This window comes from Balaenoptera ricei, chromosome 20 (assembly GCF_028023285.1).
Source record: "Balaenoptera ricei isolate mBalRic1 chromosome 20, mBalRic1.hap2, whole genome shotgun sequence".
Classification (NCBI taxonomy): Eukaryota; Metazoa; Chordata; class Mammalia; order Artiodactyla; family Balaenopteridae; genus Balaenoptera; species Balaenoptera ricei.
This window is the reverse complement of record NC_082658.1, coordinates 47549882-47575371: the sequence shown is the minus strand read 5'-3', so window position 1 is coordinate 47575371 and position 25490 is coordinate 47549882. Positions and strand designations below refer to the sequence as shown.

General features: G+C 37.4%; 1 protein-coding gene across 3 annotated transcripts in view; it reads right to left on the bottom strand.

The window, feature by feature from the left end:
- Window positions 1-25490, bottom strand: part of NLK (nemo like kinase) — a 147772-nt gene that overhangs the window by 30093 nt on the left and 92189 nt on the right. For all 3 annotated transcript variants that reach the window (XR_009499572.1, XM_059907458.1, XM_059907457.1), the window contains exon 3: window positions 21655-21710. Coding sequence is in view for 2 of the 3 variants with exons in the window: in XM_059907458.1 (XP_059763441.1) it covers window positions 21655-21710 (56 nt within the window). In the remaining variant the exon portion in view is untranslated. The remainder of the gene's footprint in view (window positions 1-21654; window positions 21711-25490) is intronic.

Genomic DNA, 25490 nt, shown 5'->3' with positions numbered 1-25490 from the left:
GAGAGAGAGAAAGGAAGGCGGGAAGGAAGGAAGGAAGAAAGAGAGAAAGAGAAAGAAAGAAAAAAAGAAAGGAGGGGGTTGTGAGGGGAAGGGAAGGGAGGAATGTTTGGGATAAAAAGTCTCAAGAGATATAATAACCAAATGCAATGTATGTACTTTGTTTAGATCCTGATTCAAACAAACCTGATTAAAAAAAGAGATCTTTGAGGCAACTAGGGGATAGTAAGGAATTAGCTAATTTTATTAGGTTATGATGGTTATGTTTTTAAGGCCCTTACCAGTTAGAAATGCATATTCAAGTATTTTTTAGGTAAAATAATGTGATAGTTGGGATCTACTTTAAAATAATACAGCTCTCTTTTCCCCCTCCTCTCAATAAAAAGGAAATGAGACTGGCAAAATGATTAGTAATTGCTGAAGCTGGGTATTGTGTATATGATAGATATTATACTATTGTCTCTCCTTTTGGGTATTTTTAAAAATTTTCCAAAATAGTTAAAAAAAAAAAAATTCATCACAGAACTAGGGAAATACAAAGAAGCCAAAGAGTATAAAAACTACATAGAATCCTACCTCTTTGAATTAACCTATAATATCTTCATGTAAATGTTGTGTATGCATACCTATATGTATATTTAAAACTGGGATTATAGCACACACATGGCTTTGCTGCCTGTTTTCTTGCAGAATTTTTATTACTGTAGAGGGTTCTAATGTATGGATATATTTATAATTCATTTAACCCATCTGTCATCGTTGAAAATCCAAGTTATTTCTAATTTTTTAAACTATTTTAAATAACCATGAGATAAATATCCCACATATGTAGCCTTATGTGAATCTGATTATTTCCTAGTGATATATTCCTTGTAGTGGAATTATTGTGACAAAGTAGATCATATTATATATATATACACACACACACATACACACACACATACATATATATTTTTAATTTAAAATATCTTGTGAATATCTTTCCATGGTATACAATTCTTTTATATCATTTAAAGTGCTTAAATAGGGACTTCCCTGGTGGCGCAGTGGTTAAGAATCTGCCTGCCAATGCAGGGGACACAGGTTCGAGCCCTGGTCTGGGAAGATCCCAGATGCCACGGAGCAACTAAGCCCGTGCGCCACAACTACTGAGCCTGTGCTCTAGAGCCCGCGAGCCACAACTACTGAAGCTCGCGTGCCTAGAGCCCATGCTCCGCAATAAGAGAAGCCACCGCAATGAGAAGCCCGCGCACCGCAATGAAGAGTAGCCCCCGCTTGCTGCAACTAGAGAAAGCCCGTACGCAGCAATGAAGACCCAACACAGCACCCCCCCTCAAAAAAAAAAAAAGTGCTTAAATAGTATTCCAATTTATGTAATATGTCATGACTTAAGCAATCCCCTATCAATCGGCCTTTAGGTTATTACTGTTTTGACTGTAATGTAGCTTTGTGTGTGTGGCGGGGGGGGCGGCAGCATAGAGCTTTAATTTTGTTTCACGAAGGATCCTCAATTACGTATAGATCCTCTCTCTGGTTAATCAGTTTCTCTAGAGAAGAGCCCTCCAAACTTGTGTCTTGGAGGGCATAGGTCAGGTTGCCAGTGTTCTGTATAAGTGGGGATGGGGCCAAAGACACCACAGCTCCGCTCATGCTGCCTCCAGGGAATAAAGCATTATATGGTCTCCTGCGGAATATGAGACGATCTGAACATTTGAACATCTTACTACTTCTTACACAGGCTTGCAACCAATTCTGTGTTTAGGCCTACCTGCATCCCTACTTTCTGAGATACTTGATGCCTCCAAACCCTGAGCTGCTCTGATGTTCTGAGCAAGAACTTGTTTCTGGGTTCTCATTACTGCCAGCAGAGGTTTCTGCCTCTTCTAGTTTGAGTTCCTAACCCTTTACTGACATTTTAGGGGGGCTGCAGGAAGAACTGGCAGTAAAGATTTGTGTTCTATCAACTGTGTTTTCAGATTGAAAACTGTTTACATGTTTATTGGCCATATATATGTGTGAGTATGAGAGAGGGAAAAAGAGAGGAAGAGTGAGAGAGAAACTTGTTTCTTTACTCAATTTTCTACTGGGGTGATAATTTATTTGTAAAAGTGCCTTACATATTAAGGATATTAACCCTCTTGTATATACTAAAAATTTTTCCCACTAGGAAATCTTAATCATAGGATAGAGACAGGAAAAAACTTCTACTTGCACCATTAAGCCTTAATCAGAAGTCCTAATATTCTTGAGTTGGTTCCAGAAATCTCAAGGGACGAAAACAAAAGAACATTACACAGGAAAAAAACCAAGACAGAACAACAGAACAAAACCAGAAAAACTTCACAACTGCTATCCCTGTATTAAGTACTATCAACTTGCAGTTTTACTCAGGGAAAAAAAATTCCTAAAGACAGTACTCATCTGTATGGGATGTCAGCCATGTCTTCTGAGTTTATTGACAATTTTTACTTCCTGCCAGGATTGAAAAGTTCTTGCATGGAAGTGAAGAGCAGGTTAGATTCTATTCTGCCTCACTTATCTATAAAACAGGCAGCCAAGCTGCGATTCCAGAATCTTTACTGTTACTGGTGACAGTTGGTATGCATGCAAACAGCAGAGAGAAAACATCTTAGTTTTCAAGTTATCAGGTTGAATTCACAGTGCTGGCACTTGAAAAATCTTGCTTTGACTTATAAAAGGAACGAATTGATACAAAAGCCAAAAACAGAGAATAAGTATGAAATAATGTCATATGCTTTCTTCTAACAGTGACTACATTTTCAAAGAAAAGGGAAAAGCAAAACATTGGCTGGAATGGGTACTGTTCTAGTCAGATATTTTATAAATAATTACTAATTTCAGAAAAAATTCTTAAGTTTCACTTAGCATTACGAAACATATATTTTCAGATCAGGGTGTTGTTCACATCCTAGACCTGTTGGATTTGAACTGACAATGTTTGACCATTTTGACCAACAAAAATAGTAATTTCACATTGTTCAACCTAACACAGAGCAAAGTACTACCAGATATCAAAAAAACCCTGAAAAACAAGGCATTCAAAATGAATATAAAACATGATTTCAAATGGTAAGTCAATTCTTCTATACTAAGAGCCCATACATATGTGCACAGTTTCTTAGAAAATATAAACCAGCAGGTATTCCCTCTGCTAAGCGCAAATAACTAGATTACTATGTTACTGTCCTCAGGATCTGTGAATTTAAAAAACCTTTCGTTCAATCTCCTGTTATAATATTTAAGAAAGAAGAGTTTAGAAGAGTGTTACTTTCATATCTCTCCTTCTTGAGAAGATGACATGCTGGGTTAAAAAAAAATGAGGGTAGGTTAATAAACTCTTAATTTAACCAGAAAGTCCAGGGCAAAACCACATACAGCCCTGTCTACCTTGACCATTTTGTTTACCTTTGTGCAGAGATGCTTTCCCCTCCTCTAATATCTTTTAAACATAAAAGTCTGAGAAAATTTAAATGTATGATTTTTACAAAGTGATTAAAACAGCCACTCTGCACAGAGTAAGTTCTGTCAAGCTTTAGTTTAGCAAAGTAAATTCTTCAGGGTTGAAATGAATATTTTTCACCTCACGAATAGAGCATTTTTTTCTTCACAGAAAACAAGCCAAAGACCAGGCCAACCTTAAAAAATTTTATTTCTCTGGAAAATACAATTCCTGAATTTGGAGATTTAACAATATAGCTGCAGAAATTTAGAAGCAACACACACCACTTTATGATAAGGTTTCTGCTTTGCTCTAGCAGAAATCTTCTGAAGTCTCAATCCCTAGCATAATGTCTCCCAGATGTCTCAACTAGTTGCCATGCCAACTAAAGCAGCTTAAATTAAATGAGGGCCTGAAAAGGCACCTGCATCACTCCAGGTCTGTTGCACATTAAATAAAGCTCTCTTGACAGGGACTCAGAGGTGCCATTAACTTGAACAGCAGCTATCTGATTATTGTTTCTGAGTAATTGAATGAGGGTCTCCAAACAAGAAGAAAAACAGGGTGCACTTTCCCTCTCCCGGTCCTTCTAAATGGGACAGCCTCTCCGACAGCCGGTGCACCCACTGGGTCAATGACTTCGCTGTGGCCTTTTAAGTTAGCATTGGGTAAAGGTAAAACACAGGACCAAAGTTAGGACTTTCAGGAGAATATCAGCAGATTAACCATTTTCCCTTATTAAAACTCATCATTAAAAATATGGTTGTAAAAAACACACTGTGCATGGTATGCCAACCTCAGAGCGATCTGAACAGCGCTGCTATAAAATAAATTGCTGCTGATTGCAGCAATTAGTTAAGTAGCTCCATGAAATATGGATTTCAAAATGTTCTGATTTGCTTCAGAAAAACGAATGATGCAAATTAACAATTACAAATGCAAGGGTGGGGGCAGGGGGGGATGGGAGCTCTTGATGCCTCAGATGCCCAAGAGACACAAACGTTTTCTGTGTTGTTTTAAAGAGTTAATTGTGTGTGGTTTTTTGTTTTGGTAATACTGACATTTCAGAAGCTTCTTTATATGTAACAGGGTAGAAAATAGTCCCTTTGCTGCTTTCTCAATTATTAGTCAATGGGGAATATCACTTAAGAGAAACACAAACTTCAGCTAGAGAGGTTATGTGATTTACCCAAGGTCACATTCAGTCCCGACTCAGTCTAGTGCTCTCTCTACCCCACCAAGCTGCTTCCCATAGCAGCTTGCCTACTATTCCCATTTCTTAACCAAATGTCACCACAACATGCAGATTACTTTGAAATAAAGAATAGCTGAATTACTTTTAATTATGCGCTATGAGGAGAAGAAAAGGAGAAAGGAAGCTAACTTTCTGTTGAAGTTACTTATGTGCCACTTTATATGTCATCTCATTTAATCCTCACTTACAATACCTAATTTGTAACTATTTCTATTAAGATATGAGCACATCGAGGCTGGGACAGGTTAAGCTGCTGACACAGAGCTCGGATTCAAACCCAGATGGTCATGATTCCGAAGACTAACCCTTTCCATGAAATTTTGCCTCACTCTGTTTACTATCAAGAGAGAAAATGAAATCCATAAGACTGACATTATTTGCATGTTGCAAAAACCAGGTTCCAAGCAAAAATCAGAAAATCAGTACTGCATTACATGATGTGGCTTTCAGAATCCCTCCCTTGCCATGTGTCTTCAAATGGGAAGTCACTCTCTTCGTTCTTTAACAAATATTCTCAACAGCAGCATGTGCCAGACACTGTTCTAGACACTGGAAATTTGATGGTCTATAAGAATGTCACTGGGCTTCCCTGGTGGCGCAGTGGTTAGGAATCCGCCTGCCAATGCAGGGGACACGGGTTCCTGCCCCGGTCCGGGAAGATCCCACATGCCGCGGAGCAGCTAGGCCCGTGAGCCACAACTACTGAGCCTGCACATCTGGAGCCTGTGCTCCGCAATGGGAGAGGCCGCGACAGTGAGAGGCCCACGCACCGCGATGAAGAGTGGCCCCCGCTCGCCGCAACTGGAGAAAGCCCTTGCACAGAAACGAAGACCCAACACAGCCAAAAATAAATAAATAAATTTATTAAAAAAAAAAAGACCGTCACTGATGTCACTGAGTTCATAGCCCACCAAGGGAGATGGACAATTAAACAAGCAATTACAACAGATTCACTCAAAGATCACAAGTGTTATGGCTGTTAATCTCATAAAGCCCCTTAGGCACTGCTTTGGGATTGAATACGCCAGATTTGCCATCACACAGCCAACAGGAGTTAAGAGAAACAAAGTAGCACAAACAAGAAATATTCTTCTAAAAAGATAAATCTCTAAATTATTAGAATTGCTAAATTCCAATAACTACAGAGATTTAAACCTTTAGTTAAACATGTGAGAAACCATCAAGATTTCTTCAGCTCCTACTGAACTTCTAATTAGATGCACATTCTAATTGGCAATTTGCCTGTATCTATAAAAACACATACATACTTGCCTTAGGTTTCCTAAAATGGTTCACCTTAAGACTTTTTTAAAAACACATGAGAAATAACAAAAATAAAAGCAACTAACACTTATTGAGCTTTCTCTATGTGCCAGGCACTTTCTAAGCACTTTATACAAATTATCTCTATGAGTTCTCACAGCACAAGTGGTAGGTTATTCTAGAGACTACTTGTTCTCTTTTTGAGTTTTAGTCTTTCCTTTTGGAAGGAACTGAATCCGAAGATGTCTAAAGTAACTGCCCAAGTCCACACAGGTACTCTTATTAATTTCTTCTAGGATCTGTAGTCTTAGTTCTGTTACTAGTAGGCCACAACCTCAAATAAGAAGCAATCCCACTGTTTGCTGAAGGATGATCTCAGTTTGGTGAAAAATATTTTTGAGCCTACTATGTGCCACTTTTAACATAGTTCACCTCATTTAATCCTCATAACAACCTGGAACTACTCCCATGCAACAGATCTAGGCTGGGGGTGAAGGAATGTCAGGTGGACAGGCTAAATAATGATACTCCTTTTGCCAGCAACTGAAAAATAATACAAAGGTTAAAAAAAAAATCATAGAGGCAAGTTTTTCTACCTTAAACTTTCTTTGCCTCTGTCTCTTTCTACCTCCTGAGTTACTTCCTTCAAGTCTTATTCCTTTCACCCTTTTGTTTCTTTTTCTTTTTAAATTTATTTTGGCCACTCCGTGTGGTATGTGGGATCTTAATTCCCTGACCAGGTATCAAACCCACGCCCCCTGCATTGGAAGGGTGGAGTCTTAACCACTGGACTGCCAGGGAAGTCCCCTTCCACCCTTCTTAGTCAAATTACAAAGCTAAAATTGACAATTCAATAAACATTTTCCTGTACCTATGAATCATGTATGCTTACTTACATAGCTTCATATTCCCTATTTTTTTTTTTAACAGATAAGGAGAATTTTAAAGATTCACGTGTGCGCACGTCTGTGTACATATAAAGAATTCCCAGCTAACTTTTTGTGTGTGGTGGGGTAGAGGGTTGGGCTAGTAGTCCTTGAGAAGAAAATGGGAAAAAAAGAAAAAAAACTGAACCACAAAAAACTCTGAAATAGAGATTGCTGGAAACATAGGACAGGCTTTGGTGGGAGATCGAAATTGAAAATATAAGTTTATATATTATATTACATTAGATATGGTAAGAAATAAACAAGTCTCTACTTTCTACTAAATGAAATCTGCCACAGATGGGGTATTAATTTTGCTTTTGGTTACAATCTTCTTTTTCTTGCACAAAGTTTTTATTTTTTTATTAAAATTTTTTTCCCATTCTTTCCTTCTTTTATTAAAAAAAATCTGGATTTTGAAATTACGGAAGCATGTCACCATTAATAAGTTATAAATTCAATCTTACTGATACGATGTTCTTTAGAATAATGCACATCAGTGTCAAGAGTTGAGTTGTTAGTGCATAGAGCCCAAATATAATATGCAGGACACCCTGCTAGACTCCCACAAAGGTTGCTGAGGAATAAAATGTGTTCATGGAGAACGGAGGTTGAAGCAGGAAAAAGCAAAAATAAGAAATCTTCTGAGGATCAATCAAAGAAATGAGGTAGGAATGTATTAGAGATACCAGAAAGGCAGAGAAAAGGGAGGAGTGTTTAGGATTAAAAACAGTTTTGTACAGTTTTCTTTGACGCAAAAAAGGATTATGGGCAAGATGACTAGGGAACTAATGTAGATGGATAGAGCCTGGCAGTCAACTACCCCTCAATGTAAGCCTCCCCTGACCTCTTGCTCCAATTAAAACAAATCTGTACTACAATCAATATTTGTTTAACCCACCTTTATGATGCTGCATCTATTTTAGGAAGTAATTTAAGAATGCATGATAATCAGCCTCATGCCAGAAAGCCTGACTACTCCAACTGTCAAGTAATGCTGCAGAAAAAGCTACATAATCACCACAGAAACAAATGCTGACATCAAATTCTGACCTTCAATTATGAGTAAGATGATTGAGTCCTTTTCTGTTTTTAGGAGTCATGATTACTCAGGCAGTCTCAGAGGCTGCAGGACTGGTGCCAACAGCATCTTTGTTTAACCACCATCATTAGCATCAATAAATACTGACTAGGTACCAAGTGGGTGTAAAGAGCATGCTAACTCAATGACAAAACAGAGAAAAAAGATGGATGAATGCAAGGCAACATTCAAGATATTAGAAGAAGCCTGAGACTGATGTGTAAAAATCAGGTAGAGAAAACAAGAAGGAAGCAAAAATATTTTAATGTACGCAGCCACAGAAACTTGATCAAAAAAGAAAAATAGCTGATATTTATTGACAGTTTTCTATGTGTCAGACTTCCAGCTTAAACTTAATTTGCCTCATCTACCCCTAATTACTCTAAGTAAGTCCTATTAAGATTCCCATTACACAAATAAGCGAAGAGGTTTAGAGAGGTGAAGGAACTAGCCAGAGGTCATAGCTGGTACACAGAGGAGTTGCTGCTAAATCCCAGCTTTTGTTCTTGACCTGTGCTCTGTCTTTCAAAAGATGAAACCTCAAAAAAGGTGAACAAAATAATTCTACTTAAGAAGAGAGCATATTTTTAAAATGAGGAGTTTAACGGGTTTAGGCAGTGTGGTGTAGGCTCTGGAATCAAAGACCAGGTTAGAATCTTGACTCCGTCACTTACTAGCTTGGTAACATTAGGCAAGTTAAATAACTTCTCTGAGTTTGTTTTTACTTCTATAAAAGAGGCACAACGAAAATAAAAAAAAACAAAGAGGCACAATGATACCTACTACACAGGGTTACTGCCGGGTTTAGATGTTGTATGTGAATCACATATAAATGCCTGGCACATAGGGAACAGTGATTACGTGGAAGCTGCTGCTACCATCAGCACCATTGTTATGGGAAGAACACATGTGACTATGTTCTTATCTCCTCCTAACATCCCTCCCCCCCACCCTAAGAAAAAGCCAAAGGAAATAAGTAAAAAAAAAAAACGAACACACACAAAACAGGCAACCAATTTAAAAAGCTCTTTTAAGGTACTGATCTTAAGAAGAAAGATCAGAATCTCAAAAGGATATCACTGCTGAAAAGGAAAATTATATTCACTTCTTATTAATGGGGTCTCATGTATTAGTTTTCTTGGCACCAAAAAACAGTATGTCCATTCGTGATAGTCACATTCCTTCATAAGAGAACAAAAACCCTTTTCTTAGACCAAGAAAAGTTTTCTACAGGGCACATACTGCGTATTACTTTTGAGAAAGAACGCGGGTTGGTTTTGGACAGATTGGAAACTCAAGGGAGCAATTAGAAGTGTTAATCTCTGTGAGACCTCCACACAGGGGACTCCTGGTTTTGGTAAAGAGCTTCTAGTAACCTGAAGAGTTTCTCAGTCTGAGCTCAGGGTGGTAAAAATTAGCTATCATACTGGTTTCCCCTAACTGATTAGTATTCCACATATCTAAAACAACACACACATGAAACAAAACTCTGCTTGGCTCATGCATATCATATTTCCTTTGGAAAAATGCCACTTCAACCTAATCCTATTATCTACCATCTGGGTTCTCTTGCCACCTCTAGGTGATGTAGCAGTAAGAGGAAAGCTGTCAATAAAACACATAATTATTAAACCTATCACCAACAATTCAGTGCTCTTAATTTTTAATAATGACATTCATATATTATACAGAGAGAAAACCAATATAATAAGTAGTACATAAATAAATTGTACTCCGGCTAAAATACAGATTTGTGCTAGTGCACTGTAGGTCTATTAAGTTCCCTGAAGTACTGCTCTCAAATAAATTGAGTTGGTAGCTGGAGACTCAGCTGGTCTATGAAGTGGCTAAGAGCCCCACTGCTTCCCCATATCCTCCAATTAAGGCAGGTCTGATATATTTAGTGGCTTCTGAAACCTCCGGGCATGTAACACATACCTCCTTGGTGTCCACCAACCTTAAAAAATAGAAATAAAGTCAGAACAGTGGGATAGGACAAAAAGATCAAATAAATAGTCCTACAAGCGTCCCTAAACTCTCATACCTGAATTAAGTATGTCAAGAGGCTAATAATCAGAAGGTTAACCAGTTCAAGAGAATGATAATGGGGTTATTTATGTATGGCTTTGTTGTTATTCATTATTACCCTCTATTAGTTGGGAAGCCTGACAGCATTTCATTCCCACCAGCTGGGAAGTTTCAGAGGTATATTTATTTTGTAATAGAGGTTTAAAGACTAGAGTCTAGCTTTAGACTTTTTTTGGCTTCACCTGAAACACACATGTTTCAAAGAGCTGGTGTGAATAAGTTGCTCTGACTATAGTGACTCTCTTCAAAGCAGAGGGAAAAAAATTCCAACTGTGAGCTGGAACTTTAAACAGTTCTTTTAAAACAACCTCAGGATTTGCTAGTACACTAAGGCCAAGGTAATCTTTGTGCAGTCAGGAAGGGACTACTACTAGGAGATGTGACTACTGCTTTAGGGCATAACAAGCGGAGTGGTTCTGGGACTGTAGGTTGAAGGAGGAGATTAGGTCTTATCTTTCTAATTAATAAGAAAGGTTTGGTTAAGGTAATGGAAAAAGAAAAAGTAGTAAGAAAGATATAGTGTGAATGCAGTCTGGATGGAAGGCTTGGAGCTGCTAGCGAGTTGTATATAGAATATATTTTCTGGTAAGAGGAGACCACGTAAGGGAATATGAGGTACTGAGGTTGACAACCCATTCCTCATTAACAGTTCACATCTTATTAAGACAAAAAATTCTTTCTATAATTAGGCTAGGTTTGTTACTGACAGACCATTATGAAAGTCCATTTGTTTGTGATGAGTACTTGTTAATGCCACCTGTTGGTAGTTGGCTTGGCACACTTTGTTTGCATCACAAAGTTCATAGGAGTTCCTATTGTCTTCTAGCTTCACTAAGTTCTACTTCCTCTGTAAGGCCTTCCCTTACTACTTTTATAGCACTTATTAAGTGCCAGGTACTGTTCTAAGTCTATTTAACTATCCCAATTTATTCCTCAAAATAACTTTATGAGGTAGGTACTGTTATTATTTTCATTTTATTAACCAGGAAATTGAGGCACAGAGAGGTTAAGTAACTTGCCCACGAAAACACAGGTTGGACTTCGCTGGTGGCGCAATGGTTAAGAATCCGCCTGCCAATGCAGGGGACACGGGTTCGAGCCCTGGTCCGGGAAGATCCCACATGCCGCGGAGCAACTAAGCCCATGCGCCACAACTACTGAGCCTGCGCTCTAGAGCCCACGAGCCACAACTACTGAGCCCGCATGCCACAACTGCTGAAGCCTGCAAGCCTAGAGCCCGTGCTCCGCAACAAGAGAAGCCACCGCAATGAGAAGCCTGCGCACCACAACAAAGAGTAGCCCCCACTCGCCACAACTACAGAAAGCCTGTGCGCAGCAACCAAGACCCAATGCAGCCAAAAACCAAAAAAAAAAAAAACCAGAAAACACAGGTAGTAAGAGGCAAAGCTGCGATTCAAATCTAGGTGGTCTGGTTCCAGACTCCATGCTCTTTGCCACTACGATAGATTTTCTATTACCTCAAGCTAGCAGAATGCTGACTAGGTCGGCCCTGAACTGATGATAAAGATTTTGAAATAAACAGAGGATAAGGAGCTTGTTCCCATTTCATGATGTGATAATAAGTCATCAAACTCAAGACTGCTCTTGTCAGGCAGCAGAACTAACTGATGATGAGAGTATGGTAGGCAGAAGGAGTGGAGATGGCACTGATTTTAGAGTGCTGTTATTTAGGCTCCAACATCAAGAACATGTATTGGAGGAGCCACCAAGGCTTTGTTAAGGAGAAGAAAGGGAGATACTTGGCGGTCAATTTCCTAATATAACAATCCTCTAAGAATATGTAATGAAGGCCAATTTTCCATATTCCCATGTTCAGGCCTGCCAATCAGTCTATAACTTAATTGTTTGCACCTCTCAGACAAAAGAGAATAAAGCTGACTCATTACCCAGCTTCTACAGTCAGTAAGAACCAGGGGAATTTATAAACTATTATGAATAAATGACTGCTATTGATAAGGGCTATGCAAATATTTCATAAGAAAGCACTGCTATATAAGTACTTTAATAATAGAGAGCTAACCATTCTGGACAGCTCAAGTTGTGCATATATGTGAAAATCTGTGATGTGGTCTTATGTAAAAAAACTACCTATCAGCTTCAAAAACTCTGGCCATCTAGAGTTCCGAACTACAGCAGCTGACCTGTCTGCTTAACTGAACTGAAGTCTGAGAACACGTTTAATGTTTTATGTGCAATCAGCAACTGAGGTTGTGTGAGAAACTATTAATGATGCGTTAAAAGCCTTCAGATAGCAAAATAAGGGTATTTAACTGGTTTAGCTGGGTTGGGAGAAGAAAATGGAGAACCTGCTGTATCAAATTATTTCCTACAGAATGAATATAGACAGAAAGCTCTGAAAACACAATTTTAATCCCTGACTTCAGATATTAAAAACTGGACAATTCTTTCTTCCATTTCATTCTGGACAGAGACCAACACTAAGCCAAATTATAAAAAAGAAATCTTGCAATATTAAATATTTATCAAGTAGAAGCCATCCATGTTGGTCAACAGTTTTACAACTATTTGTTTTAAAGTCTTCATCTTTATGCAATATGAGTTAAAGCAAATATGAAAATCAGGTGATTTTTCCAAAAGGACATGGTGAATTTTTGGTTTAATAAACTATAGTATGTCTGATTCCTGAAGCCACAGATTCTCTTACATGAAAAGTCCAAGAATGACAGTTAAAATATTCTTAAACTCACATTAAGCACTAATTCTGAAATCCTGCCATTCCTGTTGGAAAGAAAAATCTCACAACCATAAGTATGGGAGACAACAGTATCCTTTTCCTCACATTTTTTTCTTCCAAAATCAGGTCCACAGAGGAGGGAAATTTCAACCTTGATCTCAGATATATAACTGCCTCTGAAATAAAAACGAGGGCATTAAATAGCATGGATAATGAAAATCTGGTTTATGGGTATTGTTGATTTCAAACAATGCTTTCCACGTGAAAGAAAAACAGCAATGCATCACAGAGAAAATTGCTTTCTCTGGTAACAAATGGTCAGCCCTAAATCTCATCATCTTCTTTGCAACAAAAACCATGGGCGTCTTTGCAACCAGAAAAAAATTGGTGTGTGCTTCAATTAGAATCACTGACCTTTTCTGAAGCATGCCGGTGCTTCTCTATAGAAATCAATGGAATAAAAGGTCACAGTGTTAAAATGTTTGAATATAACAATCTCTTTCCCAGACTAAGGCAAATTCCTCTTCTTTTTAAGGTAACTAATTTGTTGTATAGAATATCAAAAATCAAAAAATTAAAACTACCTTTAATTTGCGATGTAAAATTGACTAAAAAAAGAAAAAGAAGTCTAGTCTACCACCGGAAAAAAAGAAAAAAACCCTGGAAAGTTGTCATTCTACATCCCCTGTCATGGCCCAGAAAATTCTGTTGGCTGAGTCCTTGTCACTAAGGCTATAACCACAAATGCAATGAAACAGAAAAAGCATCCTAGAAAATATTATGTTATTTCAAACCTCAGCTCTTTTCTTCCCAAAGTACCCTAGAGAAGGCAAAGGCAAGCTTCTGTGTCTGTCAAATGTAGGTGGTAGAGCCTGGGATTACTAATCTTCCATCATCACAGTCCTCCAAAGCAAATAAAGGCACGTATACACAAACCCAGACATTAAGAGCCAAGGAACAGGATTTCCCTGGTGGCTGCAGCGGTTAAGAATCTGCCTGCTAATGCAGGGGACATGGGTTCAAGCCCTGGTCCGGGAAGATCCCACATGCCATGGAGCAACGAAGCCTGTGTACCACAACTACTGAGCCTGTGCTCTAGAGCCCGCGAGCCACAACTACTGAGCCCGCATGCTAAAGCTACTGAAGCCCGCATGCTACAGCTACTGAAGCCCGCACTCCTAGAGCCCGTGCTCTGCAACAAAGACAAGCCACTGCAATGAGAAGACCTCGCACGGAAACGAAGAGTAGCCCCTGCTCGCTGCAACTAGAGATAGCCCGCAAGCAGCAACGAAGACCCAACACAGCCAAAAATTAATGGGAAAAAAAAAAAAGAAGAGCTGATAAGTAGAGAAGGAGTAAGCTGCCTTCTTCTCTCCCACCCTTTCCAGGCTATGGTTGGTCCCACTGCTATGCTCAAAAACCTCTTAAAAAATATACAACAGAAGCTAATTCCACATTCCACATTCTCTCATCGTTGTCTTTTCTAGCAGCCTATACAACAATCCTGATTTTAGCTACATGACACAAAAAGCTAGTTTACATTTACGTATTCAGAGTCTCCCAGGTGGTCACTGGTAACTTCAACATTCATACTGAGAATCATTCCAGTGCTTCAGTCTAGTAGATCCCAACCCCGAGGCCACATTAAGTTCACTGGAGGGAAGTTTTAAAAAAAAACTGATGCCTAGGATCCAACTCAAACCAATTAAATCAGAATCTCTGGTGCTCAACATTGCTAATTATTAGAGAAATGCAAATCAAAACTACCATGAGGCACCACCTCACACTGGTCAGAATGACCATAATTAAAAAGTCTACAAATAGCAAATGCTGGAGAGGGTGTGGAGAAAAGGGAACCCTCCTATTCTGCTGGTGGGAATGTAAGCTGGGGCACCTACTATGGAGAACAGTATGGAGGTTCCTTAAAAAACTAAAAATACAGTTGCCATATGATCCAGCAATCCCACTCTCCCACTCCTGGACACATATCCCGACAAAACTATAATTCAAAAAGATACACGCACCCCTCCCCCATGTTCACAGCAGCACTATTTACAATAGCCGAGACATGGAAACAACCTAAATGGCCATCGACAGATGAATGGATAAAGAAGATGTGGTACACACACACACACACACACACACACACACACACAACGGACTATTACTCAGCCATAAAAAAGAATGAAATAATGCCATCTGCAGCTACATGAATAGACCTAGAGATTACTGTACTAGAAGTAAGTCCAAAAGAGAAAGACAAATACCATATGATATCACTTACATGTGGAACCTAAAATATGACACAAATGAACTTATCTACGAAAAAGAAATAGACCCACAGATAGAGAACAGACTTGTGGTTGCCAAGGGAAAGTGGGGTGAGGGAGGGCTGTATTGGGAATTTGGGACTAGCAAATGTAAACTATTCTGTATAAAATGGATAAACAACAAGGTCCTACTGTACAGCACAGGGAACTATATTCAATATCCTGTAATGAATCATAATGGAAAAGATTATGAAAAAGAATATATATATATGTATGTGTGTGTGTGTATATATATCTCTGGGATGCAGGGTCTGTTCATTTCTTTTCTTTTTTTTTTTTTTTAAAGTTCCCTAGGTGAATGTGATGTGCCGCCAGGGTAGAGATTCTCTACCCCTCAGTTTCTCAACCACCTGAACTCTAAAGACTTTCATTATTATTCTACTTCATCCACTTCAAAGCGTGGCTTTAGATCTTGAAGCTACTACAACTTGTTCTTCCTTTCTTAGAATAATCTCCATATTCAAACCACACGACTACTCCTGCTGAGCCTGCTATTTGCTGTCATCCCAACATCTGTCTTTGGATCTTGCCTCTCCCCTTTCTCAGAGTACGCCAAGTCCTCTTCTGATTTCAATTACTTCTCTACCGATGTGGCCAGCCATTCTGTAATGTTCTAAGCAGCCCCTCAGATTTCTTCATTTCCTTGTCTTGCCTCTGTAAATACCCAACCAGTCATCAACTCGACAACCTAGGCTGTTGAGTACATGGCTAAAGAAGTCCTAATCAATTGCCAAAAATCCTTCTGTCCTTTCACTATATTGGGCACAGTAGTCACTGCCTCTCAGCTCCAAAAGTCAGGTCCTTGTTAAGGTATTTTTAATTAAAAAAAATTTTTTGGTAAAATATACATAATAAAAATTACCATTTTAACCAATTTTACGCGCACCATTCAGTGGCATTAAGCACAATCACAATGTTATGCAACTATCACCACTATCCAATTCTAGAACTTTCTCATCACCCAAACAGAAATTCTTTGTTAAGTTTATAAAGTACGCTTCCAATTCCGTCATTCCTCACCACAAAAATCTTTCATTGGGCCCTAAAATGCCTACTGAATAAAGATGAATTTCCTTAGTTCAACATTCAAGGCTCTCCATGACTTGGCCCTAACTAGCTTAATTTCTCATTATTCGTGCATTCTGAACTCTAGCCATTCCCTAAAAGATGCTAATACTTACTCCCTCCATTTGGAATATCCACCCTCCTCAATGTTACCCATCCAAATCCTTCTCATCCTTCCATACTCAACTGAAATGTCTTTTCCTCCACGAAGTCTTGTGTTTTCTTTTGAAGTCCCACATCACCTGTCTATATTCTTTTGGCACATTCTACCATATATAATAGTTTCTTCTTTACATCTTATCTCACCCCACAGACTTGAGGGAAACATTGTTCTTGAGAGAAAACATTAACAGGCATCAGTGGGTTAAGAGCATGCTTGGCCCACTGGACCAGTCAACATGGGTTCAAATCCCAGCTCTATCATTTTTAAGTGACCTTGATCAAGTTATCTGCCTCTCTGAGCTACAGTTTCTTCATCTTTAAAATGGAGTTAAAGGTATTTAGAACAATGCCTGACACACTAAATTTTAAAAAAGTAAAGAGCCAAAGAGTCAGTAGATACTAAGGTGGTTAAAGTCAGGAATTTTGCTGTTCTTGGACTGTTCTGCTAACTTTTCCTTGGTTTTGCCTTTCTTTGTCTCTGTCCTAGGCTTCAGGGCTAAGGAGCCAGAATTGGTGACAGTGGGTAAGTGAAAGTTTTTGTTTTAAATCATCAAATGCTTTTCAAGTAATCAGCTTGGAAACTAAAATGGGAAAGAGTGAAAAATCAGATCCTCAACGCTCTCAGGATGTGTAGATTTTTTTTCTATCACTATACTTTCCAACCTATAATTATTGTTTACATGATTGTATCCCCCACTAGATTACAAACTTGAAAGGCAGAGACTATCTTATTTATGTAGCACCTACTATATGTTAGGTACTGTTCTAAGCGCTGGGAATACAACAGTGAGCAAAACAGAAAAAAATTCCTGGTTCTAGGAACATAGTTGATGCTTATGCTTATTGAATAAATGAAGAGGAAATTCTAACAATATGGGAATCTTCAAAACTCCTATAATGTAGATTTCTGGTCCTTGCTGGTACTGTTGTTGCAGAAAGAGTGTACTTATATATGCATATACACATTTTATTTTGTTTGTTCTTAGCTTTTCACTGGCTCCTAAGATTCCCTGAGGGTTATAGAGCTGTTTCATAGCACTAGGGAATTACATATTGTGTATATAAAATATAGTATACTAACACTATCAATTAAACTACTGCATCTGGGAGTAGTTTAAGTGATAGTATTACATTATTGCCTACCAAGGACTTTAACTGGCTGAACTGGATGTGTAGGTTCCCTCGCTGCCTTTACGACAAGAAATTCCTGTTTAAACATTGCCTGCACAAGCCAAACCTATTAATTCAAACGGGGACATTTCTGAAAGTGAAAGGAGAAACTTATTTAGTATTTATACCAGGATATCAGGTAAAATCCAGGAGTCCTGGCAAACTGGGACACATAGTCATCCCGTTAGACTTCTTGTTTCCAGTGGTTTTAGGCTGTAATTGTTTCTAGCACAGAAGACCTGTACCATCCATATTTTTCTCCATAAAATGCTAAGATTATGTTTCTCAAGTTAAAAAGAAGCTTTTCCCAAAGCAAGCCAAATTTTAATTTCTAATCCAGTCGGCATCTAGTACTTTCTGGGAAGGGGCCTGTTTATGTTACAGAGTCCAGAATCCTGATGGAAGCATGATAAGTAATGTTTTCCAATCAAACAATTAGAAACTTGTTTCTCTTGGATGAAATTTCAGTAGGCTCAAAGTAATTAAATGCCAAACTGCTTTCATACACATTTCCAAATAGGAACTCAAAGTGCAAGATGAATAATGTAATCCTTTAACAAGCTGAAAGCTCAATTCAGAAAAAATATAATCTTTCTTAATTATTAAAGAATATATTTTCTAGGTGTATATATTAGATTTTAAAACTATGAAAACACAAAAGCTAAAAGATACAGAGGTCATAGTAGAATTTATTGCTCTTTCCATACCTGACTCATCTGTTGAACCCTGTAGGAAGATGTGTAAACAGTTATAATCATTGTCTTTTTAAAAGTTGCTTAAGGAGGTATCTAAAGATGCATGGTCTTTCAAAACCCAAGCTAAATCTTTGGTGGGCACTGATATAATCATTTTTATTACAGTTTTAGGGAAAAACATATGATTAACTGTGTGATACCCATGTTGACACTTACTGTGATTGTGACACCTGATTAGATCAAAATGTTCATAGACCTCAGATTTTCGAAAATGATATTAACTATTCAATTAGTTTTAAAAAGACCTGGTTTAAAATACTATTTGCGAAAACTTACATATGCAATATAACATCCCAATTTTCTAGTCTTAGAAAAAAGTGTAATGATATGGTACTTTATGTTCATTGGAAGATTACTAAAGATTATTTCTTTCCCTTTACAACTTAAATAATATGATATATATTTTTGACTCTATAAACTGACTCCTTTATCGACTAAATATTGGAACATCCATTAGATGAATAGCAATATGTGTACACAGAACTTACCTAAAACAAGAGCTTCAAACAGTCCTCAAAAATAGTTTCTTCAAAGCACAATTCCAAGATCATATATTTAAAATTCAAAATATTATCCATTCTAAAATCCTCCAACTTGAAAAAAGCACTGTCTAAAACCATATGTAATGTGTATGCCATGATTTTGAGATACTATAGAGGGAGCTGCTGGCACAGAGGGATAATATATTAAGTTGAAATCAAACAGTAACTTGAGATCCTATTAATCCTCAATATTTTTGTGTTGCAGGTAGTAAGTTTTCTTATTTTTCAGAGGGAAACTGAGGGGAAAACTTTTTTTTGCTTTGACTACAACAAATTTATTTGTATTAAAAAGCACAGGACACAGAAAACTTTCTATTTAGAATATCAGAAGAATCAGGCAGAGCATATATGTAATAACTAAGGCATTTCTTAACGTTTCCATTTAATAGCTGTTCTAAAACACAAAATTTTAGTATTTTGTTTCCCAAGCTAAACCATGCCTTCCTAAAAAGTCTTTATAATCCTGTAGCAGCTATAGGTTTAATTCTTTTTTATGTTAACAGGATTTGGTGCTTTCCAAATGGCACCACCACTGGAAGACACCTTTTTTCTGTGTATCATTCTACATATAGCTAAAAATTATACAACAGAAATAAAGAATATTGAGGTTTAGGTTTGAAGGTTTTTCCATCTGTAGCCAGCTAATTACTGTGAAAGCACAGGTGTCAATCTTTTAACCTGAAGGTAAATAATTAAATAAAAAAGTAAAACATTTAAGTAAATGGTGTACTAGGGGTTCCATGAATATTTTATGACAAAGGCTTTTATTTTAAACATTCATGAACAATTTTAGGGAAAGAATTTCATAGAAACATTCTGCTAGCTAATGAAATGGGCTGAAATCAGCTACCAACCACTCATGGTTTTAAACCATAACTATGCTAAAATTTCCTCTGCTTTGCAAGTATTTGAAATAATAATGAATCCAGGATCTCCCAGACTCAAATTATGGCCTATAATAATAAGCGATTGAGAACTCCTAGCTTATAAAAGCACACATAGGGTTTTTAAAGGAATGACAAACCCAAGTACAAAAAATTAATGCCTGATGTAAACAATTCATGCTTGAACTATAAGATAAGACAGACATGGATATAATGAATTAGCTAAGTTCAGTGAAGAAAATCTAAAAGTATCTGACATTCATTTAAAATACTCATATTCACCAATTATCTTATATGAAAACATTCATTCCCCACAGATGGTCTAAGCGTAGTAAAGGGTTAATTCAGCAGATCTGGGTTGCCCCAAACCTACACATTCCAAAAGTCTTTAGGACTGGCCCCCAACTGGCTCCTGGGAAATAACCTCTGAACTCTTGCAATATCCTGCCTCATATGAATGTCTTAGTATACATGATGCTTTGGCCATACCAGATGGCTTACGCTAACAATGTGATTTATGGTGAACACCTGTTTTTGTTCACCTGGGGCCCTGGGCCAGCTGTATTAGTTCAACCTCTGGGTGAGGAGAAGGGAGGAGGGCTGAAGACTGAGTTGCTAAGGTCAGTCCCTAAGGCTCACTGACCTCCAATAAAAACTCTGGACACCAAGGCTCAGGTGAGCTGCCCTGGTCAATAACATTTACCTGTGTTGTCATACACTGTTGTTGTGAGAATTAAACTCTATCTGTGCAATTCCGCAGGGAGAGGACAACTGGAACTTTGTGTCTGGTTTCTCTTGGACTCTGCCTTATGTACTTTTTTCCTTTGCTGATTTTAATCTATATCCTTTTGTTGTAATAAACTGTAACCATGAGTAGAACAGCTTTCCTGGGTCCTTGAGTCCTTTCACTGAATCATCAACCCTGAGGGTGATCTTGGGGACCCCTGACATACCTGTAAATCCAGTAAAATTATTATTTAATAAAGAAAATTTCTTAATTTCCAAAGAGGCAGAAACAGTATTACACACTCAGAGGAATGCCTTCTAGTATGTGGATGCCCTTCCCATCAACAAAAAGGATAAAGAAGGTGGCTCCTGGTCAGGTGTAGAAAGTTGCTTCTGCTGAATGAAACAAGTACTGCCCCCATCCTACCAGCTTCCTTCTTTTCTTCAGTGAGGAGCCAGGTAAACTTCAGGAAGTCTAAGAAATGGAATCCTTAATGTTCTCACCTCAGTTGCTACCACTGACCTATAGCTGAGGAGAAAAGAACTTTCTCAATCCTTCTTTCCTTAGATTAATTTTATACTTTTAAAAAAAAGGTGTGTCAGAATCATCTGGCCTGGCCCAAGATCTCATTTTTGTATACCAAGAGGTATACAAAGACTCTTATCAGCCAGGAGCTGGTCAAGGGCCAGTCTCTTCTTTGGAATGTACAGGGGTGGAGCACCCCAAGTCCACTGAGTTAACCCTTTACTGCACAAAGGGATTAGTTCCACAAAGGACTGGTGGGATAAAATATCACCAAGAATTATAGTATTCAAGAACTCTCTTTAATTTTCACCTTACCCCAAGTGGTGGATAAAAGGGCAGTATTACCTTCTTAACTGATTGGCAGTTGTTGTATAGTGATAAGAGCACTTTATTGAGTTCTACTACAACACAGCTGCCTCAGTGGTTTCACCAGCAAAATGGGAATAGCAATACCTATCTCACAAGGCTGTGGGGATTAAATGAAATACCTGTTCAGAAGTCTTGTTTTGTGGTATCACCACTCAGGATATATTGATAATGTTGTGCTCTGTCAGATACTTGGGATTTCAAAATTACCTGGTTCCAGGTACTCAACCACTTCTGCAAGGATGAGATTTAATACACTTCAAGGCATGAACCCCAGAAGGTGCTAGAAGAACAAATTAATAAAAAATTGCTCCCTTCTTTCACATTCCCTGGTTAGGATACATTTCTTCAAAATAGTCAATGTGTGGAGGTTGGAGTATGTCAAGGGCAGAGAGTACCTGGGAAAAGGAAAGAAAAAAAAAAAAGCCAAATTTAGAGAAACAAAATATGACATAAATGCAAAAAGACACTATTAACTCATTAATGATTTTAGGCTTGGTTACAACTGAACACTGAGATCAACTAAATTTATCAATCAAGAAACATGGTCCAAAACATTAAGATAGGTTTCGTAAAATCACTATCAAAGACAATTTTACTTACGCCAATATGAGAGAGGCAACTGGGTTATACTACATGCTACCAGAACCCCTGCACAGGAGAGTGCTGGAAAGAAATGCCCGATTTTTAATAATCAGTGTTGCTCTAAGAGCATGAGGAGCCATATCTACCATTCATTCCTTTACTCCTCTCTTCAAAAAATGTTTACTAAGTGCATTCTATCTGGCAGGTACTGTGGGAGGCTCTCGGGTAAAGCTGATGAATAAAACTGATAATCATCCCTGTTCTGGAGACCACGGGAGAGGAAGGCATTAAACAAATAGTTACACAAAAATATAATTGTGACATTTATTATTATGAAGGGAAAAAGTAAAGAGGAGTGGGAGAAAGAGTTTCCCTGAAGCAAAACTACTCTAAGAGTTGAAGGGTGAATAGGTGTTGGTCAGGCAATGTAAAGGCACTGAGGCAAGAAAGAACCAGGCAGATTCTAGAAACAGAAATGCCAGTGTTTATGGAACATAGTGGGTAGGAAGAAAATAGACTGGGATAAAACAGAAGAGAAAGGCAGGGTTATATCACACAAAGTCTCTTTAAATTATGGTAAGTGTTTTGGATCTTATTCCAAGTACAAAAAAAGAAGTCACTAGGGTAGGAAAAAAAGACTTTAAGGCATCTGAAATTCAAGTCCTTTATAAAAGCAGCACACTACCAATGTAACTTCTGCCATCGAAACACAACAAATAGGCCTTCTTTCCCTACCAGCTGTTTATCTACTCTTTTAAGCCCCATCTATGATGTCACACCTAAGAATCTGAATCTATCTTGCTAATGAGAAATACCAGGCTCAAAGGATATAGAAGAAATTATTTAACAGGAAATAAACTGTGTAGTACAAGTTCAAATTTTCTGATCTTTAGCTTAGTTTTTTAAGAAAAAAATTTTTTTATTATGGAGAATTTCAAACATATAAAAGTGGGCAGAATAGTATAAAGAATACACATGTAATCAAGACCTGGCCTTAGTAGTTATCTACACATGACCATTCTTGCTTCATCTATGCCCTCCACTCTCCCTATATAATTTTGAAGAAAATACAAGACTTATTTCGGCTATACATCAGTAAATATCTCTAAAAGATAAAAACTTTAAAAAAGTACAATCATCAAATCTGAAAATTTACTGTTTTTCAATACCATCAAATATTCAGTGCTCAAATTTCTAATTTTCTTATTTTTTTAAAAAAAGTTTGTTAATCTAAATCAGCAGCTGAAGAAGATTTACATATTATGGTTGATTTATGTCTTTCAAGTTTTACCTACAGATTTCTCCTCCATTTCTTTCTCTTTTCCCCTTGCAATTTATGTATGGAAGGAACCTTGTTCATTTTAAAGGTTATTCTTTTTCAAGCCAAAAGTTTGTCACTTTAAAATTTTTAATTAAACTAAAACCTCCTGTATTGAAAAAGCCTTCACTCACTTTAAAACCAGTTAAATATAAAGGTTTTAAAATAGTTTAGATGTTTTATAAAGAATATCTATATTTCCTTTCTGAATTAAAATGTTTATACGTAGACTCCTCATATAAATGGAAAATAACAGATTTTCCAGTTCCTTCAAAGAATAATTTTTATCATATGAAAGATAAATTATTTCATTTCTATATTTTTAAAAACCTATAATTAGCTAGTGTCACAAATTCACATAAATTCATTTCTCATTATGTGATAGAAAAAATTTTAACATGAATATTTGATGCTTGTGCAAGGCAGTTAAAAATTAATGTTTTACTTGACATCTTTTGGACTCTAAGCTCTGTATCTGAACAACATACATCCTGTCTTGGGGGAAAACAGAATGCAATGAGTGACAGCGTCCATTAGACAAAGCTATTTTACACTTCAAATCTATCTGCTATAATTAGAGGTTATCTAAAGGAAAGTGACAACCATATATTTTAAACCTTGATAGAGAAGAATGAGGCTTTCTTACTCCAAATTTGATGAGGCTTTTTGTAGAAAAGCCATATAAAACAGTGTTAGACATTTGCACCAAAGCATTTAGCTGTGATTCTTAGCTTCGAGGGTACAATATTTTAAACTCTGCCTGGAATTTTTGAAATGGCTGTTGTCTTATACTCCTGTTCTTTCTACCACCTCAAAACGTTTATCGGATGATGGCATTCCACAGTGTTTCTAGGTGGCAAAAACAGTGCTTAGACCATTAGAGATGATCCATGAATCTCAGAAGTGGTGTAAATGAGGAAGTGAGAAGGAATAAGTAGCAGAGTTTCAAACTCCAGACTTCATGCCTGACTCACTATTTAAAAAGCCCAAGTCCTTCTATAACCCCTCTATTATCTGTGGGAATAAAGTATGTGAGATTAGCCTTATGATGTAAATAGGAGGACCCTTGTAAAGACTTTGACTTGTAAAGAGTCGAAGTATCCCAAAATACCACAGACTCGTCAGAGGATCTCAAATACAAAAAAAAGCAAGCAGACTTGTTTAATTAAAAAATGAACTAAAGCTACATCCTTAAATAATGGTCATTACCAGTGTCTCAGCATACTTCTCAAATCTTTTAAGAGTTGGACAAAAGCTCATTGCGGTAGCTGCTTTTTAGAATTTTAACCCCTGTGATGTTAGAAGATTCACTATCAATTGGTTACATGATGAGTTAATGGCTTAGTGTTTTTTTTTAGTTAATCCTTTGTCAATAAAACAATTGCTGTGAATAATCGCAATCCTAAATGTAAAGGCTAAAAATTTAACTGTTTGTAGAGTGCATTCTCATATTTAAGCAAAGGAGCTCCCACCTCCCCATTCTCTCACCACCACCCCCACCCGGAATAGATTTCAAGTTCTTTAAGGTAGCGACTATTACTATTTTTTATAGAGTTGTAAGATATAATAAAGTATACAAATCCTAAGTGTATAATCTGATTAATTTTTACATACAAAGTGTATAACATGATAAATATTTACTCCATGGTTAAAATCTAGATCAAGAAATTAAGGATTTCAGGGCCCCCCCTTGCTCCTTTCCAGTCAAAACCCATCTCTGCTCAGAGATTACGATTATTTTCATTTCCATCACCATAGACTCCTTTTGCCTGTCCTTGAACTTTATACAAATTGAATCATAATGAGTGAAGACCTTTGTATATGGCTTCTTTCATTTACTGTTATGCCTGTGAGATACACCCATGTGTGGATCCTCATTCCTTTTATTGATGTGTAGTATACCATTATATGAACTAACACAGTGTATTTATCCAGAGTACTGCTGGCAAACTTTTGGGTTGTTTCCAAATGGTATCATGAATAAAGTTTCTATGAACATTTTTGTACATGTCCTTTAGTAGATATTTGCAGTCATTTGTCTTGAGTATACCAAAGAGTACACATGCTGGGTCATCGGGCAGGTGTATATTTAGCTTTAGCAGAAACTGCCAGGTTTCCTAAGTGGTTTTACGAATTTACATTCTCACCAGCAATGATGGGTTTCAGCTGATTCACATCCTTGTCAACACTGGGTATTGTCAGTCTTTTATTTAATCCATTCTGGTGAGTATGCAGTAGTATCTCACTAGTCTTAATTTACATTTCTCTGATGACT